The sequence below is a fragment of the Neofelis nebulosa genome, chromosome 18, assembly GCF_028018385.1.
Source record: "Neofelis nebulosa isolate mNeoNeb1 chromosome 18, mNeoNeb1.pri, whole genome shotgun sequence".
NCBI lineage: Eukaryota > Metazoa > Chordata > Mammalia > Carnivora > Felidae > Neofelis > Neofelis nebulosa.
The window spans coordinates 18,061,849-18,078,483 of record NC_080799.1 but is presented as its reverse complement, the minus strand read 5'-3'; the positions used below and the strand labels follow the sequence as shown (position 1 = coordinate 18,078,483).

The window sequence follows — 16,635 nt, the reverse complement described above, 5'->3', positions numbered from 1 at the left end:
TACTACGAGTATAAATTTTGATGATAAATTAATTTACAAGGAAGAAAAGACAAAACTAGGGTTTCCCTTAGGAAGAGTAAATTCCGCCTCTGGACTGCAGCACCCACTCCTCCCCAGGAGTTTCCAGACTGTCGGCCTGCCTTACAGACGTCACACTGGCCTCACCTGCCTCCACGGTTGAGGAGCCGATCCCTTGCAGTAAATCTCTTCATGTATAGGAGCACCTGGCTGGTTCAGTCACTAGAGCAGGCAACTCTTGATCTTGGGGTGGTGAGTTCAAGCTCCACACTGGGGGTAGAGATGACTTAAAAATAAAATCTTAAGGGCACCTGGATGGCTCAGTCGTTAAGTGTACAACTTCTGCCCAGGTCATGATCTCGCGGTTCATGAGTTCGAGCCCCAAGTCCCGCTCTGTGCTGACAGCTCAGAGCCTGCAGCCTGATATGGATTCTGTCTCCCTCTTTCTGCCCCACCCCTTTCAAAATAAATAAGTGTTAAAAATGTAAATAAATAAATAAAAATAAAATCTTAAAGGGGCACCTGGGTGGCTCAGTTGGTTAAGCGTCTGACTTCAGCTCAGGTCATGATGTTGCGGTCACGATGTTCACGAGTTCAAGCCCTGAGTGGGCTCTGTGCTGACAGCTGGAGACTACTTCGGATTCTGTCTTTCTTTCTCCCTCTCTCTCTCTCTCTCCCTCCCTCTCTCTCTCTTTCTGCCCCTCCTCCTCTTGTGCTCTGTCTTTCTCCCTCTCTCACAAAAATAAAGCATTTAAATAAATAAAATCATAAAAAAAACCTCTTTATGTATATATGTACGTATGTCTCCTGCTGGTTTTCCTCTGGAAGAATGTGACTCATACAACAGGCAGGTTTACTTAGGCAACAGAACAAGTCAAGGTTGGGGATTGATTCCCTCAAGGTTTGCTCCATACCCACTCCCTCTACAAACTAACCTGTACCTTCACTCATCTTCATTTTCTTCTTTCTTAAGGTTTCCTGCCCCAACAGCTACGTAAAACATCCTCCCCAATCTCCTGCGAGAACTTGTTCCATCAGTTCCCTCGTCTTTCCTGAATCCTCAGCCTCTTCCTCCCTCTGACTCCTTCTTCGTCATATAAACATGCTCATGTCTCCCCTGTCTAGGAAAAAACCCAATCTCTCTTTCCTTACATCCCCCATAACTGTGACTAGCCTATTTTCTGGCTTTCTGGAGCCAGACATCTTGGAATATTCAAGTCTTGCTGCCTGTATTTCCTCATTTCCCATTCATTCCTTAGCCAACTGCAGCCTGGTTTCAGCTTCCCCCAGTCCCCCAAAGGTCTTTCGGGATTATTCGTGACCTTCTGATTGCCAAAGCCAAAGAATCTCAAGTCCGTCTTTTTCTTGCTTAGGTGGCAGTAACAGCTCCATGAAATTTCTCTCTTGCCCCTGAGTGCATTCCCTCCCCGGCCCCTCCCATCTCTTTTCTCTAACCAATTCCTCTTTGGTATTCTCCAATCCTCTGACGCCAGCCTTCTTCTCATTTTATATGCCCACAGTTTTCCCACGTGATTTCTTCCACATACCCATCACTGGAAGTCCATTATCTCTGTGCTTGTGACTCCTGAATCTAAGGCTTACCTGAAAGCTGTATCCAAGCCTTTATTGCTAAATAGTCCTCTGTAATGTTGGGTCTCCATCAGGATGTGCCACAGAAACGTCAAAATGCAACAGGTCCTTGGGGCAGCTGTCTGGCTCAGTCAGTTAAGCGTCTGACTCTTGATTTCGGCTCGGGTCATGATCTCAGGTTTGTGAGATCGAGCCTTGCATAAAGCTCTGCACTAGTGGCGCGGACCCTGCTTGGGATTCTCTCTCTCTTGCTTCCCTGCTACTGCGCTCTCTTGCTCTCTTTCTCTCTCTTCCTCCCTCTCAAAATAAATAACTATTATTTGAAAATGCAACAGGTCCAAAAGCTAATTTCTCCTCCTGTAGTCCTCATCTTAGAGAGAATCTCTCTCTTCCCAGTTGCCCATACTAGACATGATAGTTCTTCTAAACTGTCCTCTTTGACTCACCTTCATGGGTTCTTTTATCAAGTTCTTCTGAGTCTCCCCTCCCCCTCGAATCTCTCAAATTCCTCCCTCTCTTTTTTCCTCACATCACTGCCTTTGTTCAGACATCCATCATTTCTGATCTAGACCTGGTCTCTTAACTATTATCTCATCCTGCTTCACCTTCAATCCATTTTCCCCACTTATACAAGGAAAGATGATTTTCGTATAAATCTTACCAATCCCCTGGGCGAAATCTTGGTTCAGTGGCTTCTTGTAGCCCATAAAATAAAGTTTCAACAGTTTAGCATGACATGCATGGTCCCTGCCTTTCCATGAGGTTTCATCTTTACCCAGTAGAACTTTGCATTTTAACTGTGCAATTGTCATCTTAATGTGTTCATATTTCTGCATAGGCTGTGGCCTGAGCCCAGTACTGTGCCCCTATCACACACGCACATGGGTACGCTCACTCACAAACACACACACACACACCCCTTCCTTCACCAAGTCTTCCCTTTGACTAGAGGAAAAGAAATCTTCAGTGGTCTTTGTATTCCCAAGCACCTAGCAGAGAGCATTTGATAAACGTATGATTAGCTCAATTTAGCAATTTTAGAACTTTATAAGGAAAGGAAAATTTTCTTTAAATAAAATCTTTTACAAAAGCCTAATATGCCAACTACGCAAAAGCCGGGAATCCCATGACTTCGTCCTCTTCTGCGGCAGCTGCCTGTCAGGTGCCAGCGACTTCACTGGCCCAGGGTGAGACCCGCTGGTGCAAAGCTGATCCTGAAGTTGACCAGGTATCTGATGTGTCAGATTCAGCCGCCAAGGGAACGAAGTCCTGACATGTGGTACCACGTGGATGAACCTTGAAAATACGCTAAATGGGAGAAGCCAGACACAAAAGACCACACTACTGGACGATTCCATCTACATGAAATGCCCGGAAGAGGGAAATCCATAAAGACAGAAAGTAGATGGGTGGTTACGAGGGGCTGGGGGAGAGGAATGGGGAGCAACTGCTTAATGGGGATGGGATTTCTTTCTGAGCTGATGACGAAATTCTGGCATTAGTGGTGATGGTTGCACAATCTGTGAATGTACTAAAAACGTCAGAAATGGCACACTTTAAAAGGTCGAATATTGGGGCACCCGGATGGCTCGGTCAGTTAAGTGGCTGACTCTGGATTTCAGCTCAGGTTATGATCTCACGATTTGTGAGATCGAGCCCCACCTGAGCTCCGCACTGAGTGTGGAGGCTGCTTGGGATTCTCTCTCTCTCTCTCTCTCTCTCTCTCTCTCTCTCTCTCTCTCTATCCCTCTGCCGCTCATGCTCTGTCTCAAATAAACTTAAATAAATAAATAAATGGGAGAATTTTATGTACTTTATATCTCAAAACAAATTACTCTGACATGATACTCCATCCCATGGAATTCTTTGAGAGAAATAAAGGAATTGTTCTAAAAACTATCTAGGCATGAGCTTGTTTCTGTAATGTTAATATTTCTTCCTCAAATTACATGTAAACAATTGTTATCTTTGTCTCATTGGGAAGAGATGTGACTCTGGCATTTCCCATCATGTGAATAAATCTTTGGGGAGCAATGAGTGACTTCCCTCATCCCCAACCACCACCACCAAAAGGCAAAAACAAAACACTGTGGTAATTTTAGGACTGGGCACTAGAATCCCAAGAATTATTTCCAAAGTGACTCTGTATCCTTGCTGAATCTCTCCAGCCACTCTGTTGCTTTCCCTGAATGGTAACCAACCCCCGACGTTCATGGAAACCCACCATGGACATCTATCCCTCTTGGAATGCCCTTTTTTTGAGGATGGAATTGGCAGAATAGAAGCTGTTGAGGAGGTAGCGGCTTCCTAGGGAAAGAAGCCCAATTCTGAGCGAGCTAAGCTAAGCAGGGAGCATCAGTGCTTATGGGCAAAGGTGGGGAGGGACTAGGCTGGAGTAAGAGACAAGAGTTCTCGACACAAACTTAGGCCAAGCTTCGGGAGACAGGTGGATTCTGGGAAAGCACGAAGGAGAGTGGCCCAGGCCACCCAGAGACAGCAAGTGGGTTAATGCCAAGAGAACCAGGTGACAGCCTTTTGGTGGGGGAACACTCTCTCAAGGGGAGACAAGGGCTAGAGACTGGGACATCTGGGGTTTGGGGGGGAAGCTAGGCTGCACCCTCAGGCTTAACTCCAGTTTGGGTAAACAGTCTCAGGAGCTATCCTTAAAAAAAAGAGTTGGAGCAATCCAGAATCTTATCTCTTCTCCATAAACCAGGAAGAAAAGCCCAAGGCTTTTACACCTCTCTCTCTCCCTCCCACTCTTCACCAGAAAGACGTCTATAGATAGCCAGAAAGGACATTCACACATCCACAGCCAGAGTCAGGAGGCGGGTCCCAGCTGCACACACCCACATACACTCCAGTGCCAGCTATGTCCTTTTATTATTATTTTTATTGAACCCTGTAGGTGAGGTTAGTGGTAAGGCGGTTCTCACAGCCGGCTGCAGCGGTTCAGCAACTGGTTCAATACCTGCGGTAGAAGCCCCAGTGCAGGCCGATGGCATTGATGAGGCTGCTAGCGCGACCGCTAATGAAGCGTAGCACGGTGTTGGGGTACAAGGGGACAGCACTGAAACTCCTGCCTGTGTCTGTCCCAAAAGGCAGGTACCGGCCCTTGTTAGTCACAAAGACCAGCTTCCTCAGGTAGTAGTCGTACTTGCCAGACACCTGGATCACTGACTCCCCGGGGTGCAGGAAAATCTCCTCCAGGTCTCCCTGGGTGCCACCCACATAGTCGCTCCACACCTTGCCATAGCGCACCTGGAGGCTAGGGGTGGGGGCGGGGGGGGGGGAAGACTGAGCAGGGTGATTGGAATTCAGGACCTCTTGGTCTACAAGCCAAGAGACCTGCAAACTGTGGCCAGGGAGGACAGGTCCCCTGCCAGTCCCAAGGTGTGTGAGGGATGAGGGAGGCCTTGAGGTCCTACTGGGAACTTCAACTCCTTTTGCTGACAGATAGGCTCAGAGAGGAAAAGTAACTTGGCCGGAGCCTCCCAGACAGTGGTAGAGCTTCAGTTTGAAATCTAGGTTCCCGCTCTGCCCCCAACCCCTACGTGAAAGAAGCAGATGGGCCTTTCTGGATGGCTTTCATGAGGGAAGAGACTCTGCTGCCCCAGGATCAGAAGGATACATGTTTTGGGGAGAGGCGTCAGCCAAGATGGAGGATGCCAGAGGGGACCTACACCTCAGGTGGGGCCAAGGTAGCCAGCTTCCCAGCGCCTCAGCGGCTGTGGTACAGATTTGCCCAAGACGTGCACGCTGGGGGCTGTAGGGCTGTAGCAGCACCGGCCTCAGACCCCAGCCTCCTGATACCTTTCACATCCCAAGTTATCCCTGGGACTTGTTGACTGAAACAGATGTGACTCAAAGTGACTGAGAACTTTCCAGTGTGGTAGGATAGGAGAAGACCCCCCAAACCACAGACACACAAAGAATCTTACCCTATGATGTAGTTGTTGTCGATGCGGACCCGGATGGCAGTGATGGGGCCCTCCAGCTGGTAACCAGAATGGGAGAATCGCTCGCCTCCAGCGCCTCCATACTCTCCATTGTAGGAGGAGGACCTAGCCTGAACTGGAGGGGACAGTAGGCGTCAGAAGGAGAGATCTCAAGAGCTCTAGTCCCTCCTCACCACTCCTACACCTCCCACAACTCGACGTCCACCACCCCAAGCCAGCCCCTGCGAGCCTTGGCCACTGGCAGAGCAGGAAGCTGCCTTCCCATGACGCTAATACTGGGCTCCTGGCCTCTCACTTACTGGCATTGGCCGAGGCTGATGCGCAGACAAGGGCAAGAAGAGCAATGGTCAACATTCTGGGGCTGGAGGGGAAAGAAAGGAGAACGTCAATGTTCATTCACCCTGTTTCCTTTGTACTTCATTTACCCATGCTTCCCTGGGTTAGACCTCCAACTGAGACTTGGCCCTCTTTGTCCCTCAACTCAGACCTAACTGACCCAGTCTTGGGCTCAGAAAGGATTGCCCCTAGTCTTTAGTCCTGCTCCTGGCAGGTATGGTGTCCTTAACCCCAATGTCGTCCCTGGTCTCGAGGTAGCCGACCCTCTTGTTCCATCCTGAGTCAGAAGATCAGTCCTAAGCCTCTGTCTGGACCAACCCGTGTAAGTCCTGGTCCCTCCTGGCACAAAGCAGGAAAAGAGTTTCAAAGAAGTGGAAGCCATCTCCAAACCATAGAGATGGTTGAGTTTACCAAACCAGGATTCTGAGCAAAACCTAACTGCAACCTGCCTGTGATATATGGGCCTGCCTTGGGGACCTCCGGGGCAGAGTTTAAATTCCTAGCTTTAGCTGGGTCTCAAATCAGAAGGAAAGGAGCATTTTAGGGGTGTGTCTTTGTGTCACCCAGGCAGTGAGGGTGATTATAGACGAGACTGTGCCAATACCAGAATCGGAACAGTTGAGAAACTGCACAACGAGTTTGGACCACAGCTCAAGATACCAGATTCCAAATGCCTGGTCTATTAGTCATAATTCATTCTCCACTAACACAAATCTGGCTGTATCGATACCCCGAGCATCCCAGGTGTCTCCAGTCCTTCCTCTGAGACCCAAATATCTTTGCACCTCCCTCAGATGCCCCAGGTAGCTGCCACACAGGTCTCCCCTGCCGCTCACTCCAGGCAGGCTGCTGTCCAGCGCCGCTTGAATTCCCCCCAACTCAAATCCAGTCATCCCTTTCACCCCTTAGCCCAGGCCTCTGTCACCCCTCACCTGGCAGTTCCAGGTGCAAAGTAATCACCTGGAAACTTCCAGGTCTTTTATACCAGGTCCAAGCCCTCTGCCTGCTCTTTATCGTGTGAACCTCACCACCTGAGCAAACATGGTCAGCCTCTAGGGTCAGTTGTCAGGCAGGGTCTGGAATACCATATCCTGCCTCTCCCCGCAAGAGTTTCATGTGGCAGGGTGGGTCCACTCTGGGCCAAGGCCCAGATCTCAGGATGGGCAGAATAAACTTGAGAAAAGGTCACAAACCCAAGGGCCAGCAGCTTTTGGTGGGCAAAGTAGCTAAGTGCTTCTGGATGTAGTCTAAGGTTGTCACCCCCCCTATTTGGGTGTTCTGTAGGTGCTCCTACCTGCAATCTGTCATCTTTCAGGAGAAACCTTGTCCTCACTGTCCTGCATTTGAAATCTAGATTCTCCTGTGAAGGGATGATACACCCAACACCCTGTACTTAGGAGCGTCTACTATTTTCCAGACAATTTTTTTCCTTCTCATCCCGATTATTTTATATGAAAAAAAATTCAAACATAGGAAATATTTAAAAAATTATACAGTGAACACTCATACACACCACATAGATTCTACCATGGTTAATACTTTGCTGTACTTGCCTTCCCCCCCTCCCCCGCCCTATCTATCCATCCCCAATCTGCCAGACTGTTTACAAAACTTTTCTGAGAAGGGTAATGTGTTGCTGCAGGTGGACAACTAACACCTGTCAATCTCCCGCCTGGGAGACAGACAGTCAGACCAAGAGGCATGTGGGACGCTGAGGAAGTAACGGTACACGGTTCCTCCCTTGGGGGAAGTTCTGGGCTCAAGGCCCTCGAGGCTCCTGGGAGCCGTGACTGAATCTTCTGGGGGATAAAGCCCACACGGGGCAACAGCTCCTTCCCATAGGCCTTAGATTCGTGTCATAGATTTCTTCTCTTCCGAGGCCCTTCTGTTCCACCGGAGTCTCTAGACGGACTCCTGAGTCCTACTTCCTGACCCCTTTAGGACTGGCTCTTTGACCCTCTGAGTCAGCGGGCCCTCCCAAGCAGAGAGATGGATGGAGCCCAGGGAAGAGCTGGAGTCATTAGCCTTGGTGATTAATGACTAGTAGCTGGACACATAGAGTATCCACCCCTCATAGACCATCTAGGACTGAGGACTCCTCCCAGGAAAGCCAGGGAGCCCCAACCTAAGGAGGCAGAAATAGGACAGGGCTCTTCGCCTGGAGATTCCGAGAGCAAAGAGGGCAGCCAGGGTTGCATTGTCTGATCTCTATTTCAAGTTCAAAACAAGCATGTCCTGGTGAGATAACTTCTCCCTCATTCCAGCTGTTTTGTTCTGTCTCTCTTGTCCTCTCTGATTTTCTTTCTTTCCTACTTCTCTCTTTCCGTTTGTCTTGATCTTTCCCCATCATCTCCTGCTCTAAGGATTGTTCTTTGTATTCACTGTCTCCATCCATTTTTCCTTCTGCCTCTTCTCTTTGTCTCTTCTCCTCCTCCAAGCTCTCTCTCTAAATCTTTCCTCTGTCTTCTCTCACTATTGTCTGTCTTTTGTCTTCCTTATGAGGAGTATATCCCACAGGATGGAACCAAACACTGGATATCAAAGATGCTCAGGGGCATCCAGGTGGCTAAGTTGGTTAAAAATTGGACCAATCGTGATCTCACCACTCGTGGGTTCAAGAGCTGCATCAGGCTCTGTGCTGATGGCTCAGAGCCTGGAGCCTGCTTCAGATTCTGTCCCCCCCCCCCCCGCCCCTCCCCTACTCATTCTCTCTCTCTCCCTCTCTCTCTCTCTATAAAACATAAATAAAACATTAAGAAAAAAAAAGATGGTAGCCCAGAGAGGTCTGCAGTGAATACCTCAGGACAATACCCTCATATTTCCATACATGACACATCTGGGACCCTCAGGGGGAGACCATCACACTTGTCATAGGTTCACTCTGATGCACTGGCCCCACCTATGCAGAGAGTCAGAGTCTCCCCGATGCCCATAGACTGGTCCCTGGTTTCCCCCAGCAGGCCCTCCATCTCCTCTCCAGAGTGTAAAGAGAGAACTTTATTCCAGTGGGAGGGGTCTCAGGGCTCATCGTCTGTGGGTCCCAGAGACCAGCTAGACCACGGTGCAGCTAATGTTGGTATGCCATCAGGTCCAGTTCCATTGCTCCTGTTTGAACTTGTCACATTTTACCCATGTGTCCCCTGGGGGCCGACCTTCCCCAGTCCTACAGGCAGTGAAGGTCATCCCTGCCCAGTCCCAAGGCTGCAAAGTCCAAAGCCTCCCCAAGCTTTCTGCTATGGCAGGGCAGCTGACACTCATTCTCTCGCTGTCTTCTCTGCCCCTTGGCAAAGCGACTCACTCAACACATTTATGGAGCATCTGTATGTTGGAGGCACCATTCTAGATGCTGGAAAGACAGCCACAGAGGAAGTCAAATCGTAGTGCTGGAGCTTTCGCTGCAGGGTGGGGGGTCGGACAATTGAACAACTCGTTCCCATGGGCTAGGCCAGGAGGAAAAGAGGCAGAGTGAACCAGGAGAAGGGCTGGGAAAGCTGTCCCTCTACCTGGGAGGCCCTCCTCTCCTCGGGTAACATTTGCGAAGACCTGACCGAAGTGATGGAGAGACTACAGACGTTTGGGTGAAGATTGGACCTGGTGTGGGAACGAGTAGGCAAACCCTGAACAGGAAGTGTGCGGAACAGTGTACAGGGAGGGCAGGGTGGCTGCTGGGAAGTGTGGCTGCCAGCGGGAGGGGAGGTGTGGGTAGCAGCTGGCGGGCAGGTAGTACAGGGCCTGGGAGGCTGTGGTCAGGAGTTTGGATTCCTCCTGAAGGTGAGGGTAGCCACCGAGTGGTTTCGTTCCACTTTTATTTTTTATTTTTTTTTTTATTTTTTTTTTTTATTTTTTTTTCAATGTTTTTTATTTATTTTTGGGACAGAGAGAGACAGAGCATGAACGGGGGAGGGTCAGAGAGAGAGGGAGACACAGAATCGGAAACAGGCTCCAGGCTCCGAGCCATCAGCCCAGAGCCTGACGCGGGGCTCGAACTACGGACTGCGAGATCGTGACCTGGCTGAAGTCGGACGCTTAACCGACTGCGCCACCCAGGCGCCCCTCGTTCCACTTTTAAAAGTGGAGAATGGACAGGGTGGGGAATGAGGGTGTGTGGAGGGGAAGGGGGAGGGGGAGCCCACCTCAGGAGGCAGGAACAGTGTGAGCTCTCATACCCCCCAACCCTTGTCTCAAGGGGCCCCTGCTCAGAGCATATTTCCTCTCTCAGACAAAGCCTCTTAAATCCTGGTGCAAATTCACACCCCAGGGGGGAGAATCTTCCCCTTGACTCCCATCACTGATTTTTCAAAATGTGTTTCCAAATGATAGCAGATCTGTTTCCTGTTAAGAAAAAAAAAATTCTCTGTCTCCTCATTTATGCCTTGGGTAAATGGTGGTTTCATTTGAACAAAGGGTTTTACCACAAAAGCAAATGTGAACAGTGCTTTTCTGTTCACCCTTCATGGTTCCCGTGAAGAAAGTAAAGTCTTGAGAGAGAAGTGACCTCACTAAGCTGCAGAGAGGGTCCCTCCACTCCCTGCTGTAGAGGCCACTTGTAGGCAAACAGGCTTGGGTGACAGGAGGTAGAAAAGGGCCACAGCGATGGGATGCAAGCTGGTGCAGCCACTCCGGAAAAAGTATGGAGGCTCCTCAAAAAATTAAAAATAGAACTACCCTACGACCCAGCAACTGCACTACTAGGTGTTTATCCAACGGATACAGGTGTGCTGTTTCAAAGGGACACTTGCAGCCCAATGTTTATAGCAGCACCATCGACAATAGCCAAAGTATGGAAAGAGCCCAAATGTCCATCGATGGATGAATGGATAAAGATGTGGTGTATATATATATACAACGGAGTATCACTCAGCAATCAAAAAAGAATGAAATCTTGCCATTTGCAGCTACATGGATGGAACTGGAGGGTATTATGCTAAGCGAAATTAGAGAAAGACAAAAATGATATGACTTCACTCATACGAGGATATTAAGATACAAAACAGATGAACATAAGGGAAGGGAAACAAAAATAATATAAAAACAGGGAGGCGGACAAAACAGAAGAGACTCTTTAATATGGAGAACAGGCAGAGGGTTACTGGTGGCAGTGTGGGAGGGGGGATGGGCTACACGGGTAAGGGGCACTAAGGAATCTACTCCTGAAATCATTGTTGCACCATAGGCTAAATAATTTGGATGTAAATTTAAGAACATAAAATTAAAAAAATGATAAAGTAAAAAAAAATCTTTAAAAAAAAAAAAAAGAAAAAGGCCACGGCAACCCCCTGGCTGAATACAGACAGACCCATGGGTCGGGGGCACCTCCATGAATCAGTTATAGGCTCTAACTGACCAATGGGCTGCTTACAACCAGGCACAGCCACCACCAAAGGGGAGAATTCCATACATCCCCATAAGTCCTCACCTTCCCCCTTCCAAAATAGTCCCCCATCCCCCGCACTGCCTCTTCTCAGACAGCCTCTCCTCTGCAACCTTGCTGTGTATTCCATAAGCTTCTATCTCCTTTGTTCAGCCTCAGGTGAATTCTTTCACGGCCCAAGCCACCAGCCTCCACCAGGTGGTCACTGCACATTTGGGGGCCCCCATCTGATCGGGACACCACACCTTGCCTCCTGTCCCTCGTAACCCACATGCCAGTCCCTACACTAGCCAGCTGTTTGCTCCTGCCACTCTGGCTGCCTAAATGTTCTCCTGTCCTGCTCACCTGCCCATCTTCTACCCTTAAGACATTCAGCCCCTACCCCCCCACCACCACCCCTTGCACGCACCACCCCCTGCACTCCTCCCTAGGGCTTCTATCATAGGGGTCTCCCTCCAGCCCCTCCACTTCAGACAGAATTCCTTTCTCTGGCCTCCAGCTGTGTTTGCTACCTCCCCAGCTCAGCTCTGATTACCCTGCGCTGTAATTTATCTGTGTACACAGAAGCCTTCTCCACCAAACCCCAAGCCCACTCTAAGGCGGAAGGCCTGTCTTGTCCGACTCTGAATTCCAGGCTCCTGCTTCCCATCTGGCACATTACAGGTGCCCCATAAATGACTGTCACATGCCTTGTCTGCGGTGCGAATTCCATTAAATACTCCTCCTTTGTCTTTTCAGGCCAGTGTCTCTCTTCTGGCAGGCTTGAATTTGGGTTTTCTTGTTTCTTATTTCTGAACCTTCTGGTGAAACCCTGTTCGGTAGCATACTGTACATAAAGACGGAATTGTGGGTTGAGGTCCTCCATTCCAACACTCATTAGCCATGTGAATTTTAAAAAGTCACTAGGGTGCCTGGGTGGCTTGGTTGGTTAAGCATGTGTTTTTGATTCAGGTCATAATCTCACAGTTCGAGCCCCATGTCGGGCTCTGTGCCGACAGCTCGGAGCCTGGAGCCTGCTTCGCATTCTGTGTCTCCCTCTCTCTTTCTCTGCCCCTCCCTCACTTGTGTGGGCTCTCTCTCCCAAACTCTCATAAATACATAAATAAGCGCTAAAAAATAAAAAGTCACTATTTCTTAGAGCCTGTATTTCTGCATTTGGAACATGAGAAGCAAATGGTCTCGAGATCAACCAAAATCCTCAAGGACAGAGTTCTTCAGACTGTGGGTCTTAACTCACTAGTGGACCATGAAATCATTTTAACAGCTCAAAAACAACATATTTTTTTAAGTTTATTTTCTTTAGTAAGCACTCTACCCAACGTAGGGTTCAAACCCACAAGCCCTACAACAAGAGTCTCATGCTTTCCCAACTGAGCCATCCAGGTACCCCCAAACCAACATATTTTAGAACGAAATAGAGAAAGTAAGATCCTCGCATGTAACAAGGCTAAATACTATTTCCTGAGATAGCGTTTCAGTCAAATACTCTATCCTACGCGTAACTGGCTCACAATATAAAATGTTCTTTTCTATTGTGAACTGCTCTTAAAAAAAAAAATCCTTGAGAAAAGTAAACTCTACCTCTATCAAAGGGTATGATTTTTTATATGTCAACACAGTTCAAAACTGCCAGGCCAGAAGTGGGTTGGGACACCTTTAGGGTAATAATTAGAGCAGCTCCTGAGACCCAGACTCAGGTATGGAAGAATATGTTGATAATCTTTTTACTTTATTTTATTTTTTGACATGGAATTGACACGTAACATTATATTAGTTTCAGGGATTACAGCATGCTGATTCGATACATGTATATATTGCAAAATGCGTTAATCATTTCTTAAAGTCAGAAACCTATAGCAACCTGCCAAGAATTCATGCATAGAATGGTGCCTTAGTAAGAGACATGTCTTTAATTTTTTTTTAATGTTTATTCATTTTTGAGAGGGAGAGACAGAGGGTGAGCGGGGACGGGGAGGGGCAGAGAGAGAGAGAATCCAAAGCAGGCTCCAAGCTCTGAGCAGTCAGCACAGAGCCCGATGTGGGGCTCTAACTCGCTGACCACCAGGTCGTGACCTGAGCCAAAGTCGGATTCTTAACCGACTGAGCCACCCAGGAACCCCAGCAGGAGACATGTCGTAAAGCTTGGTTCGTGCCCTGCCTCCGTGATCCTCGAACTTCAGTTTGTTCATCTGCAATAGGAGATAATGAGTCTAACCAATTTGTGTCAAGCCCCTGACACAGCTCTGGCACACATAATACTGAGTAAACATTTATTTTTTTCTCTCTTCAATTCTCAAAAAATATGGTCTTTCTTTTTCATTTCTTTCAGATAAGGTTGATGAGGGAGCACGGGCTTTCTTTCTCATTTGCAGTTAGCTTTATTTTTATGGTTTAGCTTAGTTCAGATCCTGGAGAGCTTTGTAAATGCATCATACAACTTGACACAAGTATTTTTTTAATGTTTATTTCTTTATTTTTGAGAAAGAGAGAGAGAGAGAACGAGTGGAGGAGGGGCAGAGAGAGAGGGTTCCACAGAATCCAAAGCACGCTCCAGGCTCTGAGCTGTGAGCACAGAGCCCAGTGTGGAGCTGGAACCCATGAACTGTGAGATCATGACCTGAGCCGAGGTCAGCCGCTTAACCAGCTGAGCCACCTGGGTGCCCTGGGAACCTGGTTTTAATTTCCGTTTATTGAGCTATGATTACATGGTAGCTTTTTTTTAGCCTTTGTGTGTGGTTGTTGGTTTTTTTGAGATCTGATTGTTAAGTAATCTCTACATCCTACATGGGGCTCAACCTCACAACCCGGAGATCAGAGTCACGTGCTGTACAGACTGAGCCAGCCAGGTGCCCCTAACCTCTATCATTTTTGCCTTCAGCCTCCACATCTCTTACCGAAAGGCTCGATCAATTGTAATGCAACTGCAAAAGTTGCTTTGCTTATTTTTTCCTTTGTTTCCTCTATTTGTTTTCCTCCTCACAAAGAGCATTCTCCAGAATATAAAACAATATAACATCAAATATTGATATAACAATATCAAATGGGAATGAGGTGAGGTCATTCCACCAGGACACGGTCATTCTTGCTTTGTGTCAGGAACAATTCAGCTGAAAGTATGAGCTGATTTCGTTTCCTTCATATATGACTGAGGCTCCAACAGTCACCTGCTCTTGCAGTTGGCACGTTCTACAAACGCAGGAAGACAGACGCGGGGTGGAGTGTTTGAGAGGCGCACAGACGGGGCAGGACTCAGAAGCTGGGTCCCTGGGGAAAGTTATTTCACTTCTCTCTGCTTCTGTTCTCATCTGAAAACACACACATACACAAACAAAAAGGCAATAATTTTGCCTACCTCCTCAGGTTGCTGTGGTTGTGATGTACTTAACGGAAGTAAAGTTCCAGAACACTGCCTGATGCAAGGCGAGCTCCGAGGAAGTTCTTCTGTTTCTCATCGTCTAAGGAGAGGCTCCATCCTGACCAGGTATGTTGTGGAGGAGATAAAGCTTAACATTTTCTTGAGACCACCCATCTCCACCAGAATCAGACTAAGAACCTTCGTATGGGCAGGCCCACTTCGTGTAGGAATTGGGAAAATTGTGGCAGCCCCTTGGGCCCTCCTTTCTCCTGGGAACATCTGGTGGGCGGCCATGTATCACAGGGTGTGGGGTCAGATGCTGGCTACAGAAAGCCTCAGTATAGAATGGACCTCAGTGACTTTCCAAGTGGCATCATGGCAGAGAAAAGGGACCCATGTGCCATTCACAAGTGGCCATGTGGGAAGTCGCCCCTACACGTACTTAGCTTCCTTGAGATCGTTCTGGTCCCCTTACCTTCTTTTTTTTCTTATTCATTTTTTAAGTTTATTTATTTATTTTGAGAGAGAGAGAGAGGGAAAACAAGTGGGGAGGGGCAGAGAGAGAGAATTCCAAGCAGTCTCCACACTGTCAGTGAGGAGCCTGATGCGGGGCTCAAACTCACGAACTGTGAGATCACGACCTGAGCCAAAGTCAGACGCTCAAGCGACTAAGCCACCCAGGTACCCCAGGTCCCTTCATCTTCTGATGGGGCCTGTGAGCTTTGGCTGCAGAGAACTGTTAAGGTATACAAGTGGCTAGATTGGACAGGGGGTATCTAAGCAGAAGTGAAGGAAGGCATCCCAAGCAGGCTCCACTTGTTGGCACAAAGCCCAATACGGGGCTCATGAACCATGAGATCATGACCTGAGCCAAAATCAAGAGTTGGATGCCTAACCAACTGAACCACCCAGGCACCCTCCAAAAATGTTAAGCTATTTTTTTAAGTGATAAGAGATACTTAAGAATCAAAACATCCCATTTTGATTCTAGATCATGTCGGATCTTCCTGGTTTTAATAATGTTTACCCTTCTATTGTTTTGTTTAAATTTTAAATTAAAATTTTATTTTAGTAGGTTCCACACCCAGCATGAAGCTTGAACTCACAACCCTGAGATTAAGAGTCACAGGCTCTACTGACTGAGCCAGCCAGATGCCCTTAGTGTTTTTTTTTTTTTTCTGAGGAATGACTAATTAAAACAGAACATACATAATATTCAGATTTTACTTACTTATTAATTTATTTAGACATAACATTTTTATTGTTGTAAATACATGTAACAAAATTTATTATATTAACCTTTTTTAAAACTTTATGTATATATTTTGAGAGAGAGTGTGTGTGCACGGGCAAGCAAGCAATTGGGGGAGGGGAGAGAGGGAGGGAGGCAGAGAATCCCAAGTAAGCTCCACCCTCAGTGGGGAGCAGGACTTGGGGCTTGAACCCCCAAAACAGGAGATCATAACCTGAGCCGAATCAAGAGTCAGAAACTCAACTGACTGAGCCACCCAAGCACTCTTCTTTTTTTTTTTTAAGATTTTATTTTATTTATTTGTTAATTTTTTTGGAGAATTTTGTAATGTTTATTTACTTCTGAGAGACAGAGAGAGACAGAGCACAAGCAGGGGAGGGGCAGAGAGAGAGGGAGACACAGAATCTGAAGCAGTCTCCATGCTCCAAGCTGTCAGCACAGAGCCCAACATGGGGCTCAAACCCATGAACGATATCATGATTTGAGCCGAAGTCGGACGCTTAACCAACTGAGCCACCCAGGTGCCCCGAGCTCTTTTAAACAAACTTGAATACGTGCCCAGGAAGTCTCCTGAAGTGGGTATGGAGGATCCCTCCTTGCCTTGGCCTTTGGTGGTGTGAGCTGTGGCAGCCTGCTCCCAGATGGTCTTAAACTAGGGTTTCCTCACCTTCACAGTATTGACATCTGACCCACGTAATGCTTGGTGGGGGAGACTTTCCTGTATGCTGTAGGATATTTTGCAGCCTCTCTGGTC

General features: G+C 47.7%; 2 protein-coding genes across 3 annotated transcripts in view; one reads left to right on the top strand and one right to left on the bottom strand.

Moving 5' to 3' along the window:
* C18H16orf54 (chromosome 18 C16orf54 homolog) overlaps window positions 1–16,635 on the top strand; it is a 55,748-nt gene that overhangs the window by 7,700 nt on the left and 31,413 nt on the right. Inside the window, exon 2 of one of the 2 annotated variants that reach the window (XM_058711676.1) lies at window positions 14,635–14,755. The exons of the other annotated variant lie outside the window; for it this stretch is intronic. The gene's annotated coding sequence lies outside the window, so the exon portion shown is untranslated. The remainder of the gene's footprint in view (window positions 1–14,634; window positions 14,756–16,635) is intronic. 2 annotated transcript variants of the gene reach the window in all.
* On the bottom strand, window positions 4,484–6,887 carry LOC131501479 (zymogen granule membrane protein 16-like). Its single transcript, XM_058711681.1, has 4 exons — window positions 6,836–6,887; window positions 5,867–5,928; window positions 5,550–5,682; window positions 4,484–4,876 (listed from the first exon to the last, which is right to left on the bottom strand). Exons 2-4 carry the CDS (start codon window positions 5,919–5,921, stop codon window positions 4,573–4,575), a joined length of 492 nt encoding a protein of 163 aa, XP_058567664.1. The 5' UTR covers window positions 5,922–5,928; window positions 6,836–6,887; the 3' UTR covers window positions 4,484–4,572.

Coding starts and splice junctions, on each gene's coding strand:
- LOC131501479 (XM_058711681.1), bottom strand. CDS start 5,921: ATGTTGACCATTGCTCTTCTTGCCCTTGTCTGCGCATCAGCCTCGGCC. Junction 5,683..5,866: donor ATCAGCCTCGGCCAATGCCA/GTAAGTGAGAGG, acceptor TGTCCCCTCCAG/TTCAGGCTAGGTCCTCCTCC. Junction 4,877..5,549: donor GACAACAACTACATCATAGG/GTAAGATTCTTT, acceptor CCCCACCCCTAG/CCTCCAGGTGCGCTATGGCA.